Below are 27,661 nucleotides of genomic sequence, written 5' to 3'. Positions count from 1 at the left end.
AGCTCATTCTCTTACAGTTCTGGAGTCCAGAAGTCCAAACTTAGGTGTTGAGTTGAAATTCAAAAAAATATTATTCTTGTGGAGATGTTTTGGCACAGATGTGATATATTTATTAAATAATACACAGTGTAGTGTGGACTTAGGAAGGGGACCATGGTTTTCACCTGACTGGCAAAGAGGTCTCCGGAACAAAAAAGGTTAAGAACCCCTGCCTTAAAGGTAACCACTGTATGACTTTTGGATTATCATTCCCTTCCCTTTTTATTTTTTTTATTTTTTTATTTTTTTTAAAGATTTATTTTTATTTATTTAATTCCCCTCCTCCCCTGGTTGTCTGTTTTCTGTGTCTTTTTGCTGCGTCTTGTTTCTTTGTCCGCTTCTGTTGTCGTCAGCGGCACGGGAAGTGTGGGCGGCGCCATTCCTCGGCAGGCTACTCCCTCCTTCGCGCAGGGCAGCTCTCCTTACGGGGTGCACTCCTTGCGGGTGGGGTTCCCCTACGCAGGGGACATCCCTGTGTGGCACGGCACTCCTTGCGCACATCAGCACTGCGCATGGGCCAGCTGCACATGGGTCAAGGAGGCCCGGGGCTTGAATCGCGGACCTCCCATGTGATAGACAGACGACCTAACCACTGGTTAGGTCCGTTTCCCTCCCTTCCCTTTTTAGAAAATAGTTTTATCTAATATGTATTTGTCCTTTAACAATACATTGTCTAGTTTTCTTTGATTTTGAGCTTCATAAAATTGTCTATAAAGTCTTCTGGGACTTGCTTTTTATCACTTTATATATGTTTCTAAGATTCATTCATATTGCAAATAAGCTCTAGTTTATTCATTTTTACTGCAAGATACTATCTCATTGTGTTACTCTATCAAAATGTATTTCTCTCTTGTTGGACATTTAGAGTATTTCTAAATTTTTTTTGCTATACTGATAAAAATATTCTTATATATTTCTCCTGATACACATAGGAAATAATTTTTCTAGGAGATATATATATATATATATATATATATGTATATATATATATTTCTAGAATATATATATATATGTATATATATATTTCTAGGATATATATATATATGTATATATATATACATATTCACATATTGTATATATGGAATTACTAAACCAATATTGCCAATATTTACATTTCCAAAGTAATATCAAATTGTTCTTCAAAGATTTTTTAAAAACGAATTTACCCTTTTACCAGCATTATCTAAGAATTCTCATTGATATACTCTGCTTCAACCCTTGATATTTTTCAACTTCTTAATTTTTGCCAATCTAATGGGCGTAAAATGGTGTGTCACTGTGATCTTAATTTGCATTTCCTTGCTTCTAATGAGGTTGATCATTTTTTCATATGTTTATTAACTATACATATTACATGCTTTGTTTTTTGCCCAGATTTTGAAACCAAGTTGTTTACTTCTTATTGATTTGTAGGAGTTCTTTATATATTCTCTATACTTACCTTGAATTAGTTATGTATGTTGCAAATTTCTTCTTACAATTTTAGTGACTTACCTTTTCATTTTCTTTATGGTGTCTTTTGATGAAAATGAGGTTTTTTTTTAAAGATTTATTTTATTTATTTCTCTTCCCTTTCCCCCATTGTCTGCTCTCTGTGTCCATTCGCTGTGTGTTCTTTTGCGTCCACTTGCATTATCTGGTGGCACTGGGAAACTTTGTCTCATTTTGTCGCTGTCGCATCATCTTGCTGCATCAGCTCTCCATGTGTGTGGTGCCACTCCTGGGTGGGCTGCACATTTTTCATTCAGGGCAGCTCTCCTTACGAGGTGCACTCCTTGTGCATGGGGCTCCCCCGTGCCACACAGGTCAGGAGGCCCTGTGGAGTGAACCTGGACCCTCCATGTGGTAGACGGATGCTCTGTCAGTTGTGCCACATCCGCTTCCCAAAAATGAGTTCTTAAATGTGGTCTAGTTCATCAGTCTTTTCTTTATGGTTCATGCTTTTGGTTTCTGGTTCAAGGAATCAATAAGAAATTTTCATATATTTTCTATGGACTGTTTTAAATGTTTTGCTTTTTAACATTTAGGTCTAATTGATCTGGAATTGTTGGTATAAGGTATGTTACATAAAATTTCTTTTTATTCAAGTTGTCCCTCGCCATTAACTGATTTCTGCATTGCTACTTCTGAAACACATCACAGTTCCAGATATGCATGGGTCAGTTTCTGACCTTTCTTTTCTATTCCACTCTTCAGTTTGTCTGTTTTTATACCAGTTCCCACTATCTTAATTATGACAGTTTTGTGATAAGGCTTGATATCTGATAGATCTATACTTCCACCTTGTTCTTCCTTTTCTGGAGTAGTTTGGCAGTTTTTGGCCCTTTACTCTTCCATATAAAGTTTGGAATCAGCTTGTCAAAGTCTTGTTGGGAATTTGAGAATTTCATTGAGTTAATAGATACAGGGAACATTAGCATCTTTATGACAGATTGTACTTTTTAAAGATACCCACAAGTATCTTCTATCCCACATGGTCTTCTACATTATGTCCTTGCTGCTCCTCCAGCAGGAGGTGGAGTCCAGTACCCTTCTCCTTGACACTAAGCTGAGGCAGAAGTAATGTTGCTTGACTTCTGAGGCTAGGTCAGAAAAGCCCATATAACTTCCACTGGTATTCTGAAGGGTGCTTGCTCTGAGGGAAGTTAGATGTCATGTAAAAAGCCCACATGAGACCCCCATGCTGGAGACAGCCACAGCCATAGCTGAACTCTTACTAACTCCAGCATCATGTGCCAGTCACGTGAGTCATCTTGGGCATTGAGCAGCCACAGTTGGTTTTATTTATTTATTTATTAAAGATTTATTTATTTATTTCTCTCCCCTTCTCCCCCACTCCCCCACCCCGGTTGTCTGTTCTCTGTGTCTATTTGCTGCGTCATCTTCTTTGTCCGCTTCTGTTGTTGTCAGCAGCATGGGAATCTGTGTTTCTTTTTGTTGCATCATCTTGTTGCGTCAGCTCTCTGTGTGGGTGGTGCCATTCTTGGGCAGGCTGCACTTTCTTTTGCTCTGGGCGGCTCTCCTTACGGGGCGCACTCCTTGTGTGTGGGGCTCCCCTACGCGGGGGACACCCCTGCATGGCACGGCACTCCTTGAGTGCATTAGCATTGCGCATGGGCCAGCTCCACACGGGTCAAGGAGGCCCGGGGTTTGAACCATGGACCTCCCATGTGGTAGACGGATGCCCTAACCACTGGGCCAAGTCCTCTTCCCCACAGTTGGTTTTAGATGACTGTAGCCTCAGCTGGTATCTGACTGCCTCTGAGTGAGAGACCCATGCAAGAAATGCTCACCTGAGGCCTTTAAAATTTGGGGTCCACAAATCAATAGCAAAATAAAATGGTAGTTTTAAGCCATCAAGATTTGAAAGAATTTGATAATGCAGCAGCAGATGACTGGAACACAGGTCTTAGACTTATACTGTTAATCTAATTCAGTCTATTTCATTAATCTATTTTTAGGTACTTTACTATGTTGTGTGTGTATGTGCATACACACTTGTGTTGGGAGAGGTGTTAAAATTTCTTTTAGGGAAGCAGACCTGGCCCAATGGATAGGGCCTTCGCCTACCACATGGGAGGTCCACGGTTAAAACCCTGGGCCTCCTTGACCTGTGTGGAGCTTGCCCATGCGCAGTGCTGATGTGCGCAAGGAGTGCCATGCCACGCGGGGGTGTCCCCCATGTAGGGGAGCCCCACACACAAGGAGTGCGCCCCGTAAGGAGAGCCACCCAGTGCTAAAGAAAGTGCAGCCTGCCCAAGAATGGCACCGCACACACGGAGACCTGACCCAGCAAGATGACGCAACAAAAAGAAACAGATTCCTGGTGTTGCTAATAAGGATAGAAGCGGTCACAGAAGAACACACAGCACATGGACACAGAGAGTAGACAACTGGGGGGAGAGGGGGAAGGGGAGAGAAATAAATAAAAAAATAAATCTTTAAAAAAAATTTCTTTTAGATTATACTTTTTAACTTTTGCCTAATGTATATAGAAACATAGGTGGTTTTCGTATGTAAATCTTATGACCAACCCTCTTTCAACTCATTATACCTAGTAACAGGTCTATAGTTGCTTTGGACTTTCTACTTAGATTTTCTATTTTTTGAATATTATTATTCTTTTGTCTTATTACCCATTTTTCTTTCTTGTTGTGATTCCTTCATTTTTTTTTTTCCAGTCTGGCTCATTGGTTATTGGAAGAAACAATTGCTTATAAACAAGCTTGTTCAACTTTTTTTTTTTTAATCTGAAAAAAGATGACAGTGCTTTCTGCAAAAATAATTCTTACTACTATTTATACACTTGTTAATTTTTCTGAAGGCTAAATCTACTGTATTCCAATTAAAATTCCCTTTATCATTTGAATTGTGTGATACTGCTTGTCTGAGTTATTTAACTCACGTTATTTAATATCTCTAAACTTCACTTCCCTTGTCTGTTAAATTAATATGATAGCACCTAACTTTTGGAATTGTTGTAAACGTTGTTGATAATGTATGTCAAGTGCCTACACAGCCCCAGGTATGTAGCAGGTGCTCAGGAAATAAAAGGAATTTGTAGTAGTAAGGATGAATTGATACTTTTAACTTCTACTTCAAGCTAAAAATTGTTGGCTTTTTATTAGTTTAATTTTTTTTTTAAGATTTATTTATTTACTTATTTTTCCCCTGTCCCCTCCTCTGCCCTGCTGTTTTTGCTGTCTGTGTTGTCTTCTTTTCTCATTTTCTCTCCTCTAGGACTCACTGGGATTCCATCCTGGAGACTCCTGATGTGGAAAGAGGTCCCCTGTCAATTGTGCCACCTCAGTTCCTGGTCTCTGCTGCACTTCACCTTGACTCTCCCCTTGTCTCTCTTTTGTTGCATCATCAGCTTGCTGCATAACTCACTTGCACAGGCTCTGGCTTACTGCAGAGGCACTTGCGCTCACCACGCAGGCACTCAGCGCTCATCATGTGGCCACTCACGTGGGCGCTGGCTCACCACATGGGCATGCCTTCTCTTCTTTTTCACCAGGAGGCCCCACGGATTGAACCCAGGTCTTCCCATATGATAGGCGGAAACTTTATCACTTGAGCCATATCCGCTTCCCTTGTTAGTTTAATTTAAAGCACAATATAATTGCATTTTCCCCCATTCTTTGTTGGATTGTTATATAAAAATTTAAAGTATGTATTTTTTAAGGGCTGGATCTTCCCTATACCCCTCCCGCAATAAGTAACATATATAACAATATTGGTTAATAATAGAAGATTCTGAAAAACATATCACTTTCTACCTTCAATGAAATTGCCTAGATGAGAATCCACAAAAATTTGCATAAGATATTTAAATAATAGTTTAAAGCATTAGTGAAAGAGATGATATTGTGAAGTACTATAGAGACCAATAGTTTATATAGTGCCAGCTATCAGGAAGCCAGATAAGCACACTATTACTGTTACTTTTCAGATGAAAGGAGGTTGAAGATCAAAGAAATTTAGTGTTTGTCTAAAGTTACTAGGCCTTAATAAGTGATAGTGTGGAGTCCAGTTTTTCTGGTGTAGTTCAGGTGCTCTTAGCTGACACTTAATGAGAACCAATCCCAAAGTTGTTTCTTAATGTTGTTGGTTTTTAAAATCTGGAAATATTTTTACTGTTAACTCAGGTGGCTTGTGAGTGGAGTACTGTACTTACTACCCACATAGTAGGTTCTTATTACATGTTTGAATAAATGAGTAGAAACCTTTTCTCCTTTGATTTCTACTTCTTTTGGTGGTCCAGTTAATATTTCTTAAGCTATAAATATTGATGCCTTTTGATGTTGAAATATTAAGTTAGAAGTCATTATACTGCTGTCAGTACCTTTGTACAGTAGTTAGGTAATGCAAGTAAAGAACAGTCCAGGGAGCAGGTGTAACTCAATTGGTTAAGTGCCTGCTACCCATGTATGAGGTCCTGGGTTCAATCTCCGGTACCTCCTAAAAAAACTAGTCCAGATTTATTATAATTAAATATTTGTGACTCTGAGCCCTTAATAATAAATCAAATGACGTCTAGAATGTGTTTACTTTAAGCTGTTTCAATGTTTACCAGAGGGCTTGTGCTCTGTGTTTGTAAAGAAATCAGATTAATTGTTATGATACCAAATGTTTTCTGCCATATACAATTTGCTCTCAAAATTACATGTTATAAAAACACATTAGGAATCCTTAAACCAATATTGAATGAAGGTAAATGTATGCATAGCCACTCTTCTTTTAATCATTAAATGCATAATTAACCATTTTTCAGAATTTTCAATTAACTTACAGTAATTACTTTTTATAGTTATCAGTATAGATAAGTATATATTTGAATATATCATTTTTTCTTTAGACAGAAATTTAGGGACATTTTTGAAAGAAGAGAAAGCTATAACTAGTTATTGAATTTGGTTATAAAATTAAAAAACAAGAGAGAGAAAGAGAAATGTCTCCTTCATTTTACCAAAAGTTTTGCCATAATTTTGCAGTTTACTGCTGGTATAGTGCAAAGCTTGTTAAATTCTGAATTGGTAAATTTTTATTTGAAATTAGTTCACTGATTATAGAACCATTTGTCTAACTTGTTAATAGCTCTGAAAATGTTCAGAATTTTGCCTACTATCTGCAGTTCTGACCTGAACATTAGAGGAGTAGAAACATTGACCATTTACTATGTTCTAGAGAGTCTGCTAGACACTGGGGACATACTGTGAACAAAACAGAAGACAGTTCTTTTTCTCATAGAACTTATATTCTGAACTGATGAGTGGCGAGAACAGAAAATAGATAATTAAAAAGAAAAGTCCATAAATACATAATACTCTAGAAGGTCACAAGTGCCATGAAGAAAAGTAATGTGGGACAAAGAAGAAAGATCATGGAAGGTGGTGGGGGTTCTTTATAGAGGGTTGTTGTGGAAGGTCTCTGGGTGACATTTGAACAGAGACCTGAAGGAAGTGAGGATATTCACCAAAAAATGGGTTTTCAGGCAGTGTGGAAGCCAGGTGCGAAGATGCTGAGGTGGGGTGGTGCTGGGCACAGTCAGGGAGGAGTAAGGAAGGTCAGTGTGGCTGGTGTGAGCAAGGATGCTAGTAGAAAATGGGGCTAGTGAGATCCACTGGGACCTTGCAGGCTGTGGAACCTAGAGATGGGCAGACAGCCATCTGGTAGGACTTTAAAAGATCACCTTGACTGTTACAAAAGAGTGATTACTAGGAGGGATGATGGAAACAAGAATACCAGTTAGGGAGCTAAGATAATAATCAGGTACTCTGAATCTTCTTTTCAGAAAAGTGCAGATACACACATGTATGGACAATTCTGTGTCGAATCGCAGAGGCCTAATACATTAGCTTTTTACCTACTTTCTTTGTATGCCCAGTGAGTGATCCTGAATTCACAAGTTTGACAGAGTAATAAGGAACTACCCTGACTTCAACTTTACTATTGAAATGCCTTTTTGAAAAATCGTACACATACACAAACATACACATACTACACACATATAAAAATGTAGGAAATAATAACTAACATGTACACAATACCCAACTTTGATAAATCTGAACATTTTAATTTAAGTGCTTCCTTTTTTTAATTTTAAAAAAATTTATTGAAGTATATCACACATAAACATACATAATCAATAAGTATATAGTAATAGCTGTGAACTTACAAAACAAACATATATAGTATCATACAGGACTCTCGTAACTCACCCTACTACCAATACCTTGCATTTTTGTTAAACATTTTAAACTAATGATTTAAGAGCATTGTCAAAATATTACTACTAACCAAAGTATTTTCCCCCAGCCACCCTATTATTATTATCTTTATATCATTTATATATGAACATATATAAACAATAAGTGCATAGTAAAAGTTGTGGACTTAGAAAGCAAACATGCATAACATTATACAGGGGTCCCATACATCAACCCTCCACCAACACCTTACATTGTTGTGAGGCATTTGTTACAGATTATGAAAGAATGTTTTCAAAATCTTACTATTAATTATAATCCTTATCTTACATTTGGTGTATTTTTCCCCCAACCCACCCTATTATTATTTTTAAAATATATTTTGTATGAAGAAGTTGTAAGCTTATAAAACAATCATGCACATATGCAGAATTCCCAAACAACATCCATCTATCAGCACACCACAATGTGGTGGAACATTTGTTACAGATAAAATAATATCATCTGGTTGTTACCACGTCCATAGTGTACAATTGGCACACATTCTCCATACTGCCCTATTATCAACACAGTACATCTTTGGCATAGATGCAAACATATTACATTATTGCTGCTAACCACAGTCCATAGGTCACTCCATTTGTATTTCCCCATACTTCTCCACATTCACACCACCCTGCAGTAGTGATGTGCATTTGCTCTAGATTACAAAGGACACTCTTGGATCTGTACCATCAACTACAATTCTCATCCACCTCTTGGTTTACTGTACTATTCAGTTTCTAGATTATTCTCTAGCATTCTGTCAGTTGGCATTTACATACCTAGACTATCATTTTCAGCTACATTCCCATTTATAAACTAGCTGTTACTCACTATTTGTTACCATCCACTCTATACATTTCCACACTTTTACATTAAAGCTAATTAAAACTTCTACATACATTAAACATCTTAAAGGAGATAAACATCCTATCTCCTTTAAGAATCCATTACCTACCACCAGGGCTTGAATATATTTTCTTACGATGTCTTTTAGAAGGTTTATGGTTCTTTTATATTGAGGTTTTTTATCTATTTTGAGTTAATTTTTGGAAAGGTGTGAGATAGGGGTCCTCTTTTCTTCTTTTGGCTATGGGTATCCAGTTCTTTCAGCACCATTTGTTGAATGGACTGTTCTGCCTGAGCTATGTGGTTTTGACAGACTAGTCAAAAGTCACTTAACCATACATGGGAGAGTCTGTTCCTGAATAGTAAATTTGGTTCCATTGGTCTATGTGTCTATCTTTATGCCAGCACCATGCTGTTTTTACCACTATAGTTAGGTAATATAAACTTTAAGTCTGGAGAAGAGAGTTTGCTTTTCCTTTTTAAGATGTTTCTGGCTATTCAGGACCCCTTACCCTTTCAAATAAATTTGATAATCATGTTTTCCGTTTTTAAAAATAATGCTGGTGGAATTTTTATCAGGATTGCATTGAATCTATATATCAATTTGAGTAGAATTGACATCTTTATGGTATTTAGTCTTCCAATCCAAGTGCATGGAATGTTCTTCCAGTATTTCAGCCTTTTTAAATTTATTTTAACATTGAGTTGCAGTTTTCTGAATACAAGTGCTTTACATCATTGATTAAGTTTATTCCTATTTGAGTTTTATCTGTCATATTTTATTTTATCCACTCTTTTGACACTTTTGGTTACTTTTATTGATACAATCTTTATTTCTAGACTCTCTTCCATGCCTTTTTCTCCTGTCTTTTCTTTTTAGGCTCTAGCACATCCTTTAGCATTTCCTGAAAATCTGGTCTCTTGGTTAGAAATTCTCGCAGTTTTTGTTTATCTGTGAATATTCTAATCTCGCCCTCATTTCTGAAAGATAATCTTGCCAGATAAAAGATTCTTGGCTGGAAGTTTTTCTCTTGAAGTATCTTAAATATATCAGACCACTGTCTTCTTGCCTCCATCATTGCTGGTGAGAAATCAGCACTTCATCTTATTGGATATCCTTATATGTTATGCATTGCTTTTCTCTTGCTGTTCTCAGAATTCTTTCTTTGTCTTTTTTTGGCATTTGACGTTCTGATTAATATGTGTCTCGGAGTTGGTGTATCGGATTTTTTTCAGATGGGAGTACGTTGTGCTTCTTGGACATGGATATCTATGTCCTTCAATAGGGTTGGGAAATTTTCTACTATTATTTCTTCAGATATTCCCTCTGCCCCTTTTCCCTTCTCTTCTCCTTCTGGGACACGCATGACATGTATGTTTGCATGTCTTTTGCCTTCTTTAAGTTCCCTGAGACTTAAAATGTTCATTTTTTAAAAAATGTTCAATTTTTTTCAATTTTTCATCTGTTCTTTTATATGTTCACTTTCAGAGGCCATTTCTTCAAGCTCACCAATCCTTTCTTCTGCCTCCTCAAATCTGCTATTATATGATTCCAGTGTTTTTAAAATTTCATTTATTGTACCTTTCACTCCCATAAGATCTGCTCTTTTTCTATATATGTTGTCAAATTCCTCTTTGTGCTAATCCACTGTCTTCTTAATGTCCTTAATCTCTTTAGCCATCTCATTGAATTTATTAAGGAGATTTGTTTGAACATCTAAGATTAGTTGTCTCAATTCCTTTATGTCATCTGGAGGCTTATCTTGTTCCTTTAACTGGGCCATATCTTCCTGTTTCTTGGTGTGGGTTGTAATTTTGTTGGTGTCTTGGCATCTGCTTAGTAGAGTATTTATTCTGGGTGCAGTTTTTCTCTTTCGTTTAGGACTTCCTGCCCTTTCTCCCTTGCTGGTTGTGCAGTAGGAGTGAAGGATGTAGTTGGTGCTATAATCTATGGAGGCTCAAGCTGCCTTCATTGCCCCAGGGACTGATGAAGCTTCTCCCAATTTTCTCCTTTGCCGTGGGTAGGACAGAGTCACAACTGTGTGAATATTCTAAGTCATGAAGGCTTAGACTGTAGTTGTTCAGAGAGACTGATGAGGCTTCATGCCCCTTTCTCCCCTGCCTGGAGCAGGGATGGAGCTGTAGGTGCGGGCAGCAATCTATGCAGTGCAAGTCCAGGATGACTGCAGTTGCCTTGGTAGACTTCCAATTATTCGATCTGTGCCAGCCACAGTTACCTGCGGTTACCTGGATAGGCTAGTGCAGGGCCCGCCAGCCTCCTCCCTGCCAGAGGTGGGACTAAAGCCTAGGCTAGGGCTGCAGGCCAATCTGGGTGAAAGGAACTGGTTCTTACCATGGCTGTGATTTTTGGTCTTGGCTTCCCCTCAGGCTGGGGCAGAGGCAAAATGGTGGCCACTGGCCTCTTTCTGACTTGGACAGATTCACACCCCAGCTGTTCCTAGAGTTATACCTTAGCCAGCCCAGCCTACCAATCAGCAACCAAAATCAGTGGCCAACCTTCTCCCTTGTTTTTGGGAAATGGAGCTTCCAATTCCAGCCACAGAATACCTCCTGGGGCAACTTGCACTGCCAAAGTAGGACAGTCACCAGCCTCCGTGGCTTGGCCGATAATTTCTTGGATAGGCTGGCGCAGGTCCCCCCCCTGCTACCTCTCTGCCGGAGATGGAGCTGGGGTTTAGGCTAGACCTGAAATCTGACTTGGATGGAAAAAAGCCAGTCCCCACCAGCACTGGGATTTTCAGTCCGCCCCACTTCCCCTCGTGCCAGGCTCAGAGTTAAGATGGCAGCTACCGGCCTTTTTCTGACTTGGAGAGGCTCAAACTTCAGCTGTTCTTAGGATTATACTTTAGCCTGCTGAATTTACTCACCAGTAGCTGAAGTTGGTGCCCAACCATCTCTTCCTTCCCCCATTTTGGAAGTGGAGCTTTCAGTGCCAGACCTGAAACAGCTTCCAAGGCGGCTTGTGCCTCCAGTGGAGGAGGGCACCAGTCTCCATGGCATGGACCGCTCTACTCACAAATCTTCTCTGCAGATGGGCAGTTTCCTTCTATTCCTTCAAAGATGTGGCAGGATGCTCTTCTGGTCTCCTGAGCTCCCTAACAGGTGCCTCAGCTAGCTCCAAAGAGCTCTGGGTGTTTAGTAACTTCCCTCTAGCAGAAGCTGACTCTAGGAGCTCCTTACTCTGCCACCATCTTGCTTGTTGTCTGCTTCCTTTTTCTTTATTTTTAAGAAGGAAAACTTTACAAATACCACTGAAGTCACTGTACCTTTCCTTGATTCCATTTCCCTTGGTCCCTCCTTCACCTAAGTAGAGTCTTTTTTTTTTTTTTTAAAGATTTATTTTATTTATTTATTTCTCTCCCCTTCCCCCACCCCACCCCGGTTGTCTGTTTTCTCTGTCTATTTGCTGCGTCGTCTTCTTTGTCCGCTTCTGTTGTTGTCAGCGGCACGGGAATCTGTGTTTCTTTTTGTTGCATCATCTTGTTGTGTCAGCTCTCCGTGTGTGCGACACCATTCCTGGGCAGGCTGCACTGTCTTTTGCGCTGGGTGGCTCTCCTTACAGGGCGCACTCCTTGTGCGTGGGGCTCCCCTACGCGGGGGACACCCCTGCGTGGCAGGGCACTCCTTGGGCGCATCAGCACTGCGCCTGGGCCAGCTCCACATGGGTCAAGGAGGCCCGGGGTTTGAACTGTGGACCTCCCGTGTGGTAGACGGACGCCCTAACTGCTGGGCCAAGCCCGCCACCTAAGTAGAGTCTTTTTCCCGATTTAGGCAGGTATTTGTTGTTTGTGTGTGTACAACTATATAGAATGATATATGACATTGTTTTGCATTTTCATTTCTCCTTTTTTTCAAACAGCTTTATTGAAGCATGATTGATATGCAAGTACACATATTTAAATTGTCTAATTTGATAAGTTTTGATATTTGTATACACGATGAAACCATGATCATATTTGTCATCGCCATATTTCTAATGCCCCTGAAACCCTAACTTCTTAGCCTTTCCCTACTTCATGCCTCTGCAGCCCTTTGTCCTCTTATTCCTTTGCCCAGGCAACCCCTGACCTCCTTCTGTCACTATATATTAGATTAGACTTCCTGGAATTTTCTATCAATCAACTTTTTGCTTGTTTGACTTCTTTCACTCTGCAAATGAGAGTCATCCACGTTTAACATGTATCAGTATTTTATTCCTTTTCATTGTTGAGTAGTGTTCCATTGTATGGTTATACAACAGTTTGTTTATTCATTTACCTATTGATGGACATTTTTATTTTTTCCAGTTTGGAAATATGACAAATAAAGCTGCTGTGAATATTTGGATATAAGTCTTTGTGAGGGCAAAGGACTTATTTTTTTATGTGACCACAAAATACTAAATATTTATTTTTATCTGGGGTCAGGATAACTTATTAAAGTTGAGGCTTATCATTTTTTCTTGCTAAGGTATTCTAAAATCTAAATCAATACTGCAAACTATACCACTTCTTCCTGATACATTTGGATTTAAGAACATAGCTAAGATTTAGCTGTCACTCAGGTGTCTGATATAACCAAAGAAATACTTTAACAGTATTTCAGTAATTTCAAACAAGTTAATGAAAAACAAAATTTAAAACCAAACAAAAAAACACCTCATCGGAAACGGATATGGCTCAACCAATTAGCCTCCTGTCTGCCATATAGGAGGTCAGGGTTTGATGCCCAGGGCCTCCTGGTGAGGGCAAGCTGGCCCACACGGAGTTACTCCCCATGTGGGAATGCAGCCCTGCACCAGAGAGCCACCCTGCTTGGAAGTGCTGTCTCATGTGGGAAATCCATCCCGTGCAGGAGTGCTGGCCACCGCGCAGCAAGATGACACAACAACAGGCACAGAGGAGAGAAAATAAGAAGATGTAGCAGAACAGGGGAGCTGAGGTGGCACAAGAGAGTAATCACCTCTCTCCCACTCCGGAAGGTCCAAGGATTGGTTCCTAGAGCTATGTAATAAGAATACAAGCAGACACAGAAGAACACACACAGCAAATGGACACAGGGAGCAGACAATGGTGGGGGAGGTGGAGGGTGGGGGCAGGGAGAAATAAAATTAAAATAAAAAAATAACAACACTTCAATTAAAAGATTATACTGACACTACAGAATGAAGACGCATGCAAACCATCAAGAATAATCAAATGTCACCATTAATGAAATCAAATCGTTCTGTTACTCTAGGGTCTAACAAAGGATTTAATTTTTCTTGGGTAAAAGTAACTAGGAGTGGAATGGCTGAATTATATGATAGCGGTATCTTTAACTTTTTAAGAAGCTGCAAAACTCTTATCCAAAATGATTGTACCCCTTTATATTCCCTCCAACAGCATATGAAAGTTCCCATTCTTCCACATCCTTGTCAACACTTGATACAGTCTTTTTAGTTTCAGGCATTCTCATAGTGTGTTTGTGATTTCTCATTGTGATTTTAATTTTCATATGCCCAATTATTAGTGATGTTTCTGTTTTCTTTTGAATTAATTATTTTTAGTATTCCATTTTAGTATCTACTTTGTTGTTTTACTAGCTAATTCTTTGTTTTGTTACTTTAGTGGTCATTTTGGGATTAATAGTATACATCTTATCACATTATCTTCAAGTGATATAGTATTTCATATACATTTAAGAAACTTACAGTAGTATACTTTTTTAAAAGATTTATTTATTTCTCTGCCGCCCCCCCCCCCACCCCCAGTTTTTTGCACTTGCTGTCATCTTTCTGTGTCCATTTGCGTGTGTTCTTCTATGTCTGCTTGTCTTCTCTTTGGGCGGCACTGGGAACTGATCCTGGGATCCTCTAGAGTGAGAGAGAAGTGCTCAATCTTTTGCACCACCTCAGCTCCCTGGTCTACTGCGTCTCTTATTGTCTCTCCTCTGTGTTTCTTCTTTTGTTGCATCATCTTGCTGTGCCAGTTCTTCGCACAGGCCAGTACTCTGTGTGGGCCAGCACTCTAGGCGGGACTGCAGTCTGTGTGGGCCAGCTCTGTGCTTGGACCAGCTCGCCTTCACCAGGAGACCCCAGAAATCGAACCCTGGACCTCCAGGGTTCCCATATGGTAGATGGGAGCCTAATCACTTGAGCCACATCTGCTTTGCCAGTACATTTATTTCTCCCCTCCTAGTCTTTTATTGTGAGATGTTTTACTTGGACAAATGTTATAAACCCCATAATATGTAAACAGTTAATTATCTTTTAAAGCAATTTAACTATTAAGGAAAAAGCTTATATATTTATCTGTGCTGTTTCCATTTTTGGTTTTCTTTATTCCTTTGTGTAGATCCATAGTTCCGTCTGATACTGGTTTCTTTTTGCCTGAAGGACTTCCTTTCATATTTCTTGGAACACAGTTCTGCTGGCGATGAACACTTTCAGTTTTTGTATATCTGAAAATGTCTTTATTTTTCCTTTTTTTAATTTATTTATTTAAGGTGCTGAGGGCTGGCAGTTGAACCTGGAACCTTGTATGTAGGAAGCGTGCTCAACCACTGAGCCACATTACCTTCTCTGAGTTGTTTTTTTTTTCATTTGTTTTGCTTGTTGTTTGTTTTTGTTTTTTCAGAAGGCATCAGGAATCAAACCTGGGACCTCTCATGTGGGAGGTAGGGGCTCAACTGCTTTTTGCCTTTGTTTTTTTTTTAAGATTTATTTATTTATTTTTCTCCCCCCTGCCCCGCCCCGCCCCAGTTGTCTGTTCTCTATGTCTATTTGCTGTGTCTTCTTTGTCCGCTTCTGTTGTTGTCAGTGGCACAGGAATCTGTGATTCTTTTTGTTGCATCATCTTGTGTCAGCTCTCCATGTGTGTGGCGCCATTTCTGGGCAGGCTGCACTTTCTTTCATGCTGGGCGGCTCTCCTTACGGGGCGCACTCCTTGTGCGTGGGGCTCCCCTACGCGGGGACACCCCTGTGTGGCACGGCACTCCTTGCATGCGTCAGCACTGTGCGTGGGCCAGCTCCACACGGGTCAAGGAGGCCCGGGGTTTGAACCACGGACCTCCCATGTGGTAGGCGGACGCCCTAACCACTGGGCCAAGTCCGCTTCCCTGCCTTTGTTTTTAAAACAAACTTTTCCTAGGTATAAAATTCTAATACATTGACCTTTTTCTTTCAGCATTTTCAAGATGTTGTTCCACTGTCTTCTCACTTCTGCCTTGTGTCTGATGAGGAATCTGCTTGGCTGTTATCTTTCCTCTCTGTATATGATATGTCATTTTTCTTTGGCTGCTTTTATGGTTTTCTCTTTGTCACTGTGTGATGATTAATTTCATGTGTCAACTTGGCTAAGTTATAGTGTCCATTTGTATGATCAAGCACCACTGGCCTGATTGTTACTGTGAGGTATTTTATGGCCTTAAATCATTAGTCAGTTGATTGCATCTATGGCTGATTACATCTACAATCAACAAAAGTGATTGCCCTCAGCAGGGAGAGAAGTCTCATCCAATCAGTAAAAGGCCGTAAAGGGAGAACTGATGATTTCAGCAGTCAGAAAGAATTTCTAGCTCTATTTCAGCCAGCCACCTTCTCCTGGGAATTCATTGAAATATTCATCACAGTTCCAAACTTGTGGTCTTCCCTATAGAATTAGGACTTGCCAGTCTCTACAGTTACATGAGCCAATTTCTATAATAAATCTCTTAATATTTTTACATAAATATATATACATATTCATATACTTTGTTTCTCTGGAGAACTCTGACTAATATACACTGGTTTTGAATACTTTGATTATGATATGTCTGGGTGGAGTTTCTCCATTTTTCTTGAGTTCTTGGATCTCTGGGTTTATGATTTACATCAAATTTGGAAAATGTTCAGCCATTAGTTCTTCAAGTATTTTTTCTCTTCCCTCCTTTTTCTCTTTCAAAATTCCAGTTACAGGTATGTTCAAAGTTATCTCATAGCTCACTGGTGCACTTTTCATTTTTTTAAATTCTTTTTTTCTCTCTGAGTTTCATTTCATAGCATACTCTTGCTATGCATTCATATTCATTAATCTTATCATCAACAATGTCTAATCTGCTGTTAATCCAGCCAGTGCATTTTTCATCTTACATATTGTGGGTTTCACCTCTAGAATTTTGATTTAGTCTTTTTCTATATCGTCCATGCCACTATTTAACTTTTTGAATGTATGAAACACAATCTTAATAATTGTTTTAATATCCTTCTCTGCTAATTCTATTATTTGTATCAATTCCGGGTCAGATTTGATTGATGACTTATTCTCATTATGTTTCATGTTTTCCTATTTCTTCTGTGTCTCGTGATCTTTGATTGGGTGACCTTGCTGGATATTTTTGTGTTCCTATAAATCTACTTGAGCTTTGTTCTCCAATGTAGTTATTTGGAAAACTTTGTGGGCCTTACTTTTTATGATTTATTTAGGCTCAATCAGAGTAGTGTTTGGGACTAATTATTCCTCATTAATTTAAGAGGCAAAACTTTTCTAAGTGCTCTACCCAATGACCTAAGAGTTACTGAGTTTTTCCAGTCTAGCTTATAGGAGCTGGTAGCTTCCTAGCTCCAAGTGAGCTCTGGACTTTCTCTCATCTTTTTTGGATGGTTCTATCCCCAGCCTTAGGTGATTTCCTCACACAACTGTTCTGATCAGTTCTCTGCTAAATGCTTGAGGACAACCTCTCTGCATCTCTCTGGGGTTCTCTGTGTAGCTCTCTCATCCTATGTACTCCAGTATTCCATTCCACAAACTCTGCTCACCTTGGACAGAAGCAGATGTCCATCTGTTATGTCTTGAAACTCCAAAAAGAATAGGCTGAATGGTTTTCTTCTCTGGGATAAGAAAATGTTAGCATTAAGGATTCAGTGATCACATCTTGAAACTTAACTAGAAAAGTTGGAAATTTTTGCTACTATAATATTTCTCTAAGAACACTAATTTGGATTGTATATAAACCTCATGAGCCTAGCCTTTTCTCCCTAGCGCTGGTAATGTGGAGCTTTTTGACAATACAGATTACTGAGCCTCACCTTAGACATTCTGACTTAGTAGATATCAGATCCCATTTGCTCTGCAAAGAGTCTAGTCCAATTCCATCAATAGTACAGACATACAGAAATAAAATCAGCCATGGAATGTGTAGAAGTAGATTATTACTTTCATGATTTTATTTCAAGAAATATAGAACACTAGTGCTATCTACTTTTTAATTAAAAAGGAGAGACAGTGAATTTAAAAGGGAGAAGCAATAGAAAGTGAGGGAATGAGGAGGAAATAGGTAAGAGAGGGTGTAGGCAGAAATTGGGAGAAAAGAAAGGGTCTGGGAAAAGCAAAACCAGGTAGAGGATGGAAAGGCAGAGAAAAGAGCATTCTAAACTGAATGCTGTTGGAAGGTAAATTGTTTTATTTTTTGTGGGCTTCAGAGGAATTTATAACTTAAATTTCATCTTTGAAATATTCACAAGTTGATTAATCAGGTTTGAGGATCCTCAACCTCCACTCTGATTGGTGTAGATACTGTAGAACCTCAGGGAGAAAATTATATCTAAGGCACCATCATTTGTAAGACACACCATTATTTTTGTGTACCCCTAGGAAAGAAAAAGTGCTGCCACTTAACTCTGACACAGTACTTTCTTGTCATCTATTTTATATAAAAGTCTTGTCCTAAGATGGATGGAATGTAGTACTTAAAAGGTTTATACCCTACCTCTCTGGCTTTTCCAATCTGTTCTTTCTGTTGAGTATATGCTCTCTTTCCTAACAGGATCTTTCAGGGGCAGCTCATAACTCACCTCCTTCATGAAGCCTAACTAGATCCTTAAAGTAAGATATGTTTCAAATTTCTCTTGGGCATATTTCTTATGCCCCTTTCAATTAGGAATATTTCTCCTTAATGGAGAAGCAGAAACAAAATAGAAGTTAAGTAGTTCTGCTTCATCTGTTAACATTATACCATCTGCTCCAAGCAGTAGGCCTGAACCTTCTTTCTTGTTCTTCTTGCTCAACGTGTATTTTTGAAATCCTTTTTATTGTTCTTAACATTTTCACCAGCCTCCACTCATTCTGGGCTCTACTTTACTTACATGATTCTCCTAGTTTCATACCATTCTTTTGTATTCATCCTTGGTCACATGCCTTTCTGTTCATTCCTTGTTGTTGTATTTAAAATAGTTCTCTTAAAATTCTGAACTTATCACAGTACACCTTACATGACCATGTTGGACTCTTCAGATGTCACTTTCTTTTTCTTATTAGTCTTACTAGTTTCTATAGTGTCAGAATGTCACTTTTTAGAGACTGCACCAGTGACTTTTCAAAAAGACTTTTCTATCACAATTTAATTTCTGTTAGGTGGCGTAGTCACCTTCTCTCATGGGTCTTGTTTCCAATTCATTATTTTTTGCTTATATGTCAAGATTAACTTCGAAGGAGGAGGCGTTCCTTTCATCCTTTCAGGAAGACTCTTGCTATGGTATCCACTGTGGTAACCTGTGGCCACATATTACTGTTGAGTACTTGAAATGTCTGGTTTGCCTTGAGATATGCTGTGAAGGTAAAATATATACTGAATTTTGAAGATTTACTACAAATAAAAGACTGTAAAATACTTCATTTTTACATTAACTACATGTTGAAATGATAATATTTTTGGTTAAATAAAATAAATTAATTTTACCTTTTCTTGTTATCTTATATATTTTTAAAAGATTTATTTTATTTCTGCCTCTACCTTGTGCTCGCTGTTCATTTTTTTGTTTGTTTTGCAAAGATTTATTTTATTTATTTCTCTTCCTTTCCCTCCCCCCTCCCTCATCGTCTGCTCTCTGTGTCCACTCAATATGTGGTTTTCTGTTTTCCCTTGTACCCTTGGCAGCACCGGGAAACTGCGTCTCTTTTTTGTTGTGTCATCTTGCTGCGTCAGCTCTCCGTGTGTGCAGTGCCACTCCTGGGCAGGCTGCGCTTTTTTCACGTGGGGCAACTCTCCTTGCAGGATGTACACCTTGTGCATGGGGCACCCCTATGCCGGGGTGCTCCTGGGTGGCACGGCACTCCTTACGCGCAGCAGCTCTGCACGTGGGCCAGCTCAGCACACGGGCCAGGAGGCCCTAGGTATTGAACCCTGGACCCTCTCTCTCTTTTTTTTTTTAAAGATTTATTTATGTATTTATTTCTCTCCCCTTCCCCCCCACCCTAATTGTTGTTCTCTGTGTCTATTTGCTGCGTCTTTTTCTTTGTCCACTTCTGTTGTTGTCAGCGGCAGGGGAATCTGTGTTTCTTTTTGTTGCATCATCTTACTGTGTCAGCTCTCCGTGTGTGCCGCACCATTCCTGGGCAGGCTGCACTTTCTTTTGCGCTGGGCGGCTTTCCTGATGGGGCGCATGGGGCTCCCCTACGCGGGGGACACCCCTGCACGGCACAGCACTCCTTGCATGCATCAGCACTGCGCCTGGGCCAGCTCCACAGGAGTCAAGGAGGCCCTGGGTATGAACCACGGACCTCCCATGTGGTAGGTGGATGCCCTAACCACTGGGCCAAGTCCGCCTCCCTGGATCCTCTCTTATGGTAGGTGGACGCTCTATCAATTGAGCCACATCCGCTTCCCTGTTCATCTTCTTTTTAGGAGGCACTGGGAACCGAATTTGGGACCTCCCATGTGGAAGGCAGGCACCCAACTGCTTGAGCTTCCCTCTGGTTACTTTTTTTATGTAGCTATTAGAAAATTTAAAATTACATGTGTGGTTTGCATTTGTGGCTTACATTATATTTCTGCTGGAGAGCATTGCTACATAGCAAAGTGGTTAAATCATGGGCTCTATAGCCTGAATTTGATTCCTGGCTCTACTGTTTGCTAGCAGTGTAATCCTAGACTAGTGTCTTAACTTCTTATTTTAACTTTCTTCTCTATAAAATGGGAATAATAGTAATATTCATTTCAAAGCTGTACAGGGAAGGTAAAACAAGATAAAGCACTTAAGCGCAATGGATAACCTATAGTAAGTGTTAAAATTTTGCCATTAGTTGTTTTTTTATTATTATTATGAAAGTATCAGAGTTTGTAGTTTAACAGACATTTTCTTTCTCTCCCTCAAAACTCTTTACCCATAGGATAGTGTTCTTAGCTGTATACTGTAATTTAAATAGGATATAGATCTCCTAGAAGAGAGTAGAAATACGTCTTGGACAAATGCTCTTCAAGTTTTGCTGCAGAAAAATTGTAATGCTTCTCCAAGAGAATGTTGGCTAAAATATCCCTATGGCTTATTTGGCACCTATACAACCAAGCTTTAAAACTGTGGTCCAGAAAGGAGTCACACAGCCATGAGGTGGCCATGTGTCGGCAGCAGTGCTGTTTGTTCTTTGAACCGGCTCCAGTCCTGCCTGTGTTCCTCAGGATGCCAGGATCCTTCTGATGAAATCATGGGGTTGGTTTAGATGAGCACCTAGACCTATCAGGGTTCTACAGCTTTTGCCTATTGACACCTAGGCATCACACATCTTGAATCTACAATCCAGTCATTAGGTTTTCTGGCTCACATTGGAATGATGAAAGAATGGATAGGAAGTTAGAGTAGGTATGGAGTCATGGTAAGATAGAGGTACAGCTCTTTGATTCACCCAGAAAATCTTACAAGATGCTTTAGGATGTGTATAAACTTTTTTCCAGAATTTTGCATCAAATTGTAAAGTAGATATTTTAGATTGTGTAAAGGTGCCATATTGATAGGTATTATGATTGACATTTAGTGGGAATAGTGCTGGAACTGTAACATACTTTGGTTTTCACTGAATTTTTATCTAAATCCTATAAATTCTGAACACGTTTTGTTTTGATTTCTCTGTATGTAGAATATAATGTAATACCTCACTCAGAATGGGCACTTGAGAAATTAAAGAATTAATACTTTTTATCCTGTCTACTATGTAGAATTTCATATTACTATCTGTGAAAGCATTTTAAGGGAAGACATTTTAAAATATCACATTAGTAGAGTTCTATAATTTTTTTAAAAATATCAGACTCAGATCATTTTTCAAATTAGTTCTGTTTAATCTTCAAAGAATAATGGGTTTCTATGTTTTTCAAAGTATAGTCCATTGAAAAAACCGGAAACTTCCCCAGTACATTTTACAAAGCCAGCACAACCTTAAATCTGGTAAAGTGAATTTGAATCTGGTAAAGATAGTAAAAACACAAACACATATGCTAAAATACCAAATAGAATACTAGCAAATCAAATTCAGCAGCGTATTTTAAAAATTATATATCTATATCTCTATCAAGAAGTGTTTATCACAGAAATATGAGGATGATTCAACACTATGAAGTTTACACATAATTCATTATGTCAACAATTTAGAGGAAATGTATAATTATGTCAATCATGATTTTTATTTTTTATTTTATTTTTTTAAATTCATTTTTTAAAAATATTACATTAAAAAAATATGAGGTCCCCATTCACCCCCCACCGCCCCCACCCCACTACTCCCCCCATAGCAACACTCTCCCCCATCATCGTGACACATCCATTGCATTTGGTGAATATATCTCTGGGCATCGCTGCACCTTATGGTCAATGGTCCACATCATAGCCCATACTCTCCCACGTTCCATCCAGTGGGCCATGGGAGGATCTACAATGTCCGGTAGTTGTCCCTGCAGCACCACCCAGGACAACTCCAAGTCCCGAAAATGCCAATCATGATTTTTAAAAACAGAAGGAAAGCATTTACTCAGGAAAATGTGGAGTCAAACAGCAGTGAGATAGCATACAGGACTGACAGCGTGTGAGAATCAGGCACTCTTGTGGGCATGTGAATTGTTATGGCCTTTTGGGAAAAATTGGTAATAGCTATTGAAATAAAAAGTACATCCTTTGAGTACTCCCACTTCTGGGAATCATCCCTATAAAATAGTATATTAACATCTATTATGATAGTTAATATATGTTATACAGAGGTACATTAGGGTCACTGTTTAAGGATGTTTGTGTCATCATTTGTAATAACTAAAAACTGGAAAAAACTTGCTTAACTGTTTATCACCAGAGGCGTAATTGAGTACATTATGCTACATCCCTGCCATGAAATACAGTACAGCTATTGGCCAGGAGGGATGTCCATGGCAATATTAAGTCGAGGATGACCAATTATAAATTTTTGTGCATAATGTAATCCATTTTTTGTAAAAAGAAAGTTGTATATGTTAACTGTTAGTGTGAGCAGTGAGAAGTGTGTGGAAGGATTGGGTTCAGAGGGGGGGTAGGACTGGTGAAGTTGATTGGGAACTCATCAAGATTTTCTTTATATGTTTCTGTGCTGTTGGTTTTATTTTGAAGAGCACTTGTTATCTTTATAATAATCACATTTAATGAAGGAATTAATAAATTCAAGGTATGAGGTTGTGGCTTTTAAAGAAGCTGGATTTAACCAGAAACCTGAAAAATAGTAAAGTATTATAGCACATCTTCTATTGTAGAGAATGCTTGGAGTCATTTCCATTCATAACCAGTATTAGAAATGACTTCTGCAAATAAAGATATTTTATACTTAGAGATGGTGGCATTGATGATTTTCTTTTTTCCTTTCTAGCAACTCCGCTCCAATATCCGAGAAATGGAGAAGCTTTGTTTAAAAGTCCGCAGGGATGACCTAGGACTCCTGAAGAGAATGATAGATCCTGTTAAAGAGGAAGCATCAGCAGCAACAGCAGAATTTCTCCAGCTCCATTTGGAATCTGTAGAAGAACTTAAGAAACAATTCAATGATGAAGACACTTTACTGCAGCCTTCCTTGACCAGATCCATGACTGTCGGTGGTATGTATTGTTCCTAGTCTTATTCTTGATCATATCAGTGCTGTTCGTTAGCTTGTCTCCTTGTGCATTTAGTGCAGATTAATCTGTAGGTTTCCAGGGATCACCTGCTATTCTAGTTGACTAGACCCATGATACCTCAATGTGTTTGGAAATGCCTACCCTGGATATTTTGCAGGATAAAATTTTCAAGGCTATGCTGCGTAGAGTGGAACTTCCGGACCTCAGATGCCTGGTCACCTGTGTATTGAAAAGAGATTTAAAAATAGTTCCTGAGGAAAATGTCATCCTTTCCTACAGAGTACTTCTTGCTTATATCCAGGTGGAGGGGTAGCCTATTCTGGCACCATTCAAGCATGCTTTTTAATTAGGTGTTATGGTTTTCACAGTGATTATTAGATCTGTCTCCTGGCTCAAGTTCTCTGAATTTAACATAAAAATATCTGTAGTGGAGGCTTTGCCATCAACTTTCGTAAAGTGATACTCTATGAAACAGCCCCATGAAATATGTCATATATCTCTTCTGAGGATGTAATTGATAATTGAAGAATACATTATCATCTTTATAAGGAACCCTGAAAAACATATAGTAATATATCTGAGCAGTTGTCTGTTTTTATCTTACAGGCATGCAGTGGCATAACTAAGATTTCCCAGCTTGAGTTGTCTACTCTAGTAAGCTTCAAGTCAAATTTTTTAATCACCAAAAGCCAAATTTTGAACTATCCTGATCTTATTTTATAATTGCTGCCCTTGCTTTTCCTTTTTTGTTGCTCTTTTATTTTTAATTTATGCTATCTTGTTTCATTTTATATATCCTTCTAAGCTACCTTGATTCCTTATGGAAGGGTATGGCATAAATTAATTACAAATTAGGACAGAACCTGAGGGGATGCTACATGTGCCCAGTTTTTCCTTTTCATATCCCCAGGATACTCCTGCATTGCTCTCTATCGCCAAAGCCAGATTATTTTTATTTTGTATTTTCAGTGCTGATGATCCAGTAATTTCCAGGGAAATAAAAAATACATTGGAAGAAACATTTAGACCATCATGCAGAGTTCGTGGGTAGCCTTGCTTACATCGTCCCCTTAGCACCTCACATAATGCTTGGCACATAGTGGGCCATTAATTAATGCTTTAGAAAGAACTGAATCCATGTCATCTTGGAGACAAGTTTTGAATTTTAGATGCATTGCAGTCAGTCCTTTCTGTGAATAATGAGGGCTTCAGATGTTTGGGAGAGAAGGTAATGTTAGCACTCAACCTTTGGTTGAGGAATGTTTTTTGAAAGTTCCTAGGTACTGATTTCATGACTCTGTTCATCTACAGTTATTTTTACCATATTGGTGAGGCTGAATGCTTGTCTTTGCCTTTAGTGGATACTGACTCTTTTTGTGCGTGTATGGAGAAAGCAGGCTTTAGTTCCGTGTGATTAAGGGGTAATTTTATGTACCCAGACATTGTGAAAGTTGTGATAACTTGTAGTAACAGTGATTAAGCTGGATCTTCGGAAAAGAGAAGCTGGCATCAACCTCTTTTGTTACTTAGCTTGATTTGCCCATCACTAACAATTCCCTAGGAAACAAAAATTTGGGGGTCTGAGAGTTTTCTCACAATATAATATGTTAATACTTGCTGCTTTAATTTGCATTTCATTATTATATTGTTTGTGCTTCTACCAGTAGATGTTTGGGCTCACAAACTTGGGTTTATGTCTCATCATAGGAAGTGAGTAATTACTAGAAGGCAGTTTACCCAGTTTTCTGGCAGTTAACTTTCTCCATAGAAAACTAGTGTAAAAAAATATTCGCAGAATTTGAGGAAGCATGTGTACAGAGAAAATGACAAGGATTAGGTGGAACAGAGCCAGAGTATGAGGGAGAAGAAATAGTGGGCAAAACTCATTTTACAACTTTATTGAGTCTCAAACTTCTCAGTTCATGGAATACTGACTAAAGACTGAATCTCCTACTACCAGTAGAAAACTACAAAATTACATCTCTCAACTACAGCTGATTTGATTGAGACAGTCATATCCAAATTTTATAAAATCACCTACCCAAATAATACCTAAAATGAGGTATAGAATTTCAAACTCTGAATGGTCTCCTGGTCAGATTGTGCTCTGACTGAATCCATTGCGTACATAAAGTAGTTAAGATTAAGTAACTGTCTCACCAAATGCCTAAGTATGTCGCCAAGTGTCAGTTTCTACTCGGTGACCTTAAATCCAGAAATACTTTTAACAAATCATCAAGAGGGTAGAAAAGGAGAAGAATGGTGAGAAGAAAGCAAGTAACTAATTTACATAAGACTTTAATCGTTGGGTTGGAATTACTTTGCTGCATTTGTAATCTACTGGCTATGGGCTTTTTTGTGTCAGTCTCCCAAGTTTTTACCCTGCCTCTAGTTTGTCCTTATTTTGTTTTAGCTGCTTAGTTGACAGCCTATACAGAAAAGTGTGCTTTATTTGCATAGAAGTTAAGAGCCTTTGAAAAACATTTTCCTTTGAAAATTCAGTCTGAGTCCAGATAAATTGGTAGGAAACATCAGAGATTCAGGAGCAATGTTATCACATTTCCATGAGTAAGATAAAAAACAAAAAATAGTTTTTCATTTACAGATAGAAATAACAAGAATAGGGCATCATTTCATGTTCACTGGAGAATGAAAGAAGCTTATTAATAAGTTTAGAGGGAAACTGTGATGATTTTGCCCTTTTTTTTGGTCCTGATCCTGAGAGTTCCTAAAGCACATCTTCTCTGCCAATCTTGCTTGATCTGCGAAGCTCCTGTCTGTTTCACTCGTATATCTAGTTTCATTTTTAGCATATTGCTTCCCACCAAGAGAAGTGGATAAGCTGAACAATTTGATTTGTATTTAGAAAGGAACATCAAGGCACAGAGTAAATCGGTGCTTCTCAGCATCTTTGTCTTCCTTTACACCCCATCAGCGCACACACTTCACCAGTGTAATAGGAACAAACCTTACTACATTTAACAAATGCTTACAACAGAAAAGAATCCAATCTTAAAACTGTTGGGAACCTTAGACCCATATACTGAATTTGGTGAAGTATTAGGTTTTATCTTAATAGGTACATACACGTACGTGCGTGTGCTTACGGAATAGTTTTGTGAAACCTGCAGATGATTTTGGTATTAAATTATTCAGAAGATGTATTTTCTTTTGGTTTTAATTTTCTCAAAAGTCTTCTCTTGCAGCTAAGTTAAGCCATGACTTAGAAGTCATTTTATTTTGATAGACAGGTTTATGCAGATCACGGTAAATTAATTTCACTATTGGAAAAAAATTCAAGGAATACTTTTGAATTAATTTAGATTTATAATGAAACTTTTACTAATGTAGTAAAGTTTAGTGGAGATTCTTACTTATTGTGTTGTACCACTTTGTGGAATCCTTGCTGTTCATGAAGTATGGAGAAAGAAAGAGAGAATATATTTGGATATAGAGACGGGAAGGGAAAACTCTCTTGTACCCATATTATGAAGCTTATTTCTTACTTGAACTAACAATATCTTAATGTTTATAAAGTCATAGCCAATAATAAAGTTTTAAAACAAATCCTGGAGTTTTAAAAATAGTGGTGAAGGTGTGTTTTCCACATGCCTGTTACACTTGTAGTTGCTTGCCCACAAGTGTATATAAAACAGTTGCAATTTTGACTTCTCTGAACAGGCTTCTTTCCTGCAGCTATAATCTTTCCCAGCATGTTGCGTCATCATGTCCATAGCAGTTTGTAAAAGTTCAAAGTCAAAGAGTAAGCTGGAATAAATTAATTATGGGAGTTGTATAAGTTTCAGGGTCTGCTTCCTTATCTGATAGCCGTGCCTTGCATTGGTTGTGAGTGATGTGCAGAGTTGTAAATTCACAGCAGGTTGTTTCCATGGAAGAGAACAGGCTTCTTTGTTCTGAGACTCTGTTTGAACTAAGATGCATACGCAATTTGGTTTCAAATGAGACATAAATGACTTAAACTTATTTTTTATCGAGAAAAATCTTTTATGTTTGTTTAAAATGTCAAACATTTCCCATGTCTTCACTTTTAAAGGAAGAATTTATATATGATAATCTCTCCTCATTTTGTCATATAGTCTGGCATACTTCATTCACATCCTCCCAGTTTAAATAGTTCAGAGTTTATGGCCTAAAAAAATCTCTAG

The 27,661-nt window shown here is 38.5% G+C and overlaps 1 protein-coding gene across 1 annotated transcript in view; it reads left to right on the top strand.

Annotated features, from left to right (window-relative positions):
* STX17 (syntaxin 17) overlaps positions 1-27,661 on the top strand; it is a 67,967-nt gene that overhangs the window by 23,968 nt on the left and 16,338 nt on the right. The window contains exon 4 of the mRNA XM_004457491.4: positions 23,252-23,477. Coding sequence (XP_004457548.1) covers positions 23,252-23,477 — 226 coding nt within the window. The remainder of the gene's footprint in view (positions 1-23,251; positions 23,478-27,661) is intronic.

This window comes from Dasypus novemcinctus, chromosome 8, assembly GCF_030445035.2.
Source record: "Dasypus novemcinctus isolate mDasNov1 chromosome 8, mDasNov1.1.hap2, whole genome shotgun sequence".
Taxonomy (NCBI): domain Eukaryota; kingdom Metazoa; phylum Chordata; class Mammalia; order Cingulata; family Dasypodidae; genus Dasypus; species Dasypus novemcinctus.
Note: the sequence above shows the minus strand (reverse complement) of the source record. Positions and strands in the feature narration are given on the sequence as shown.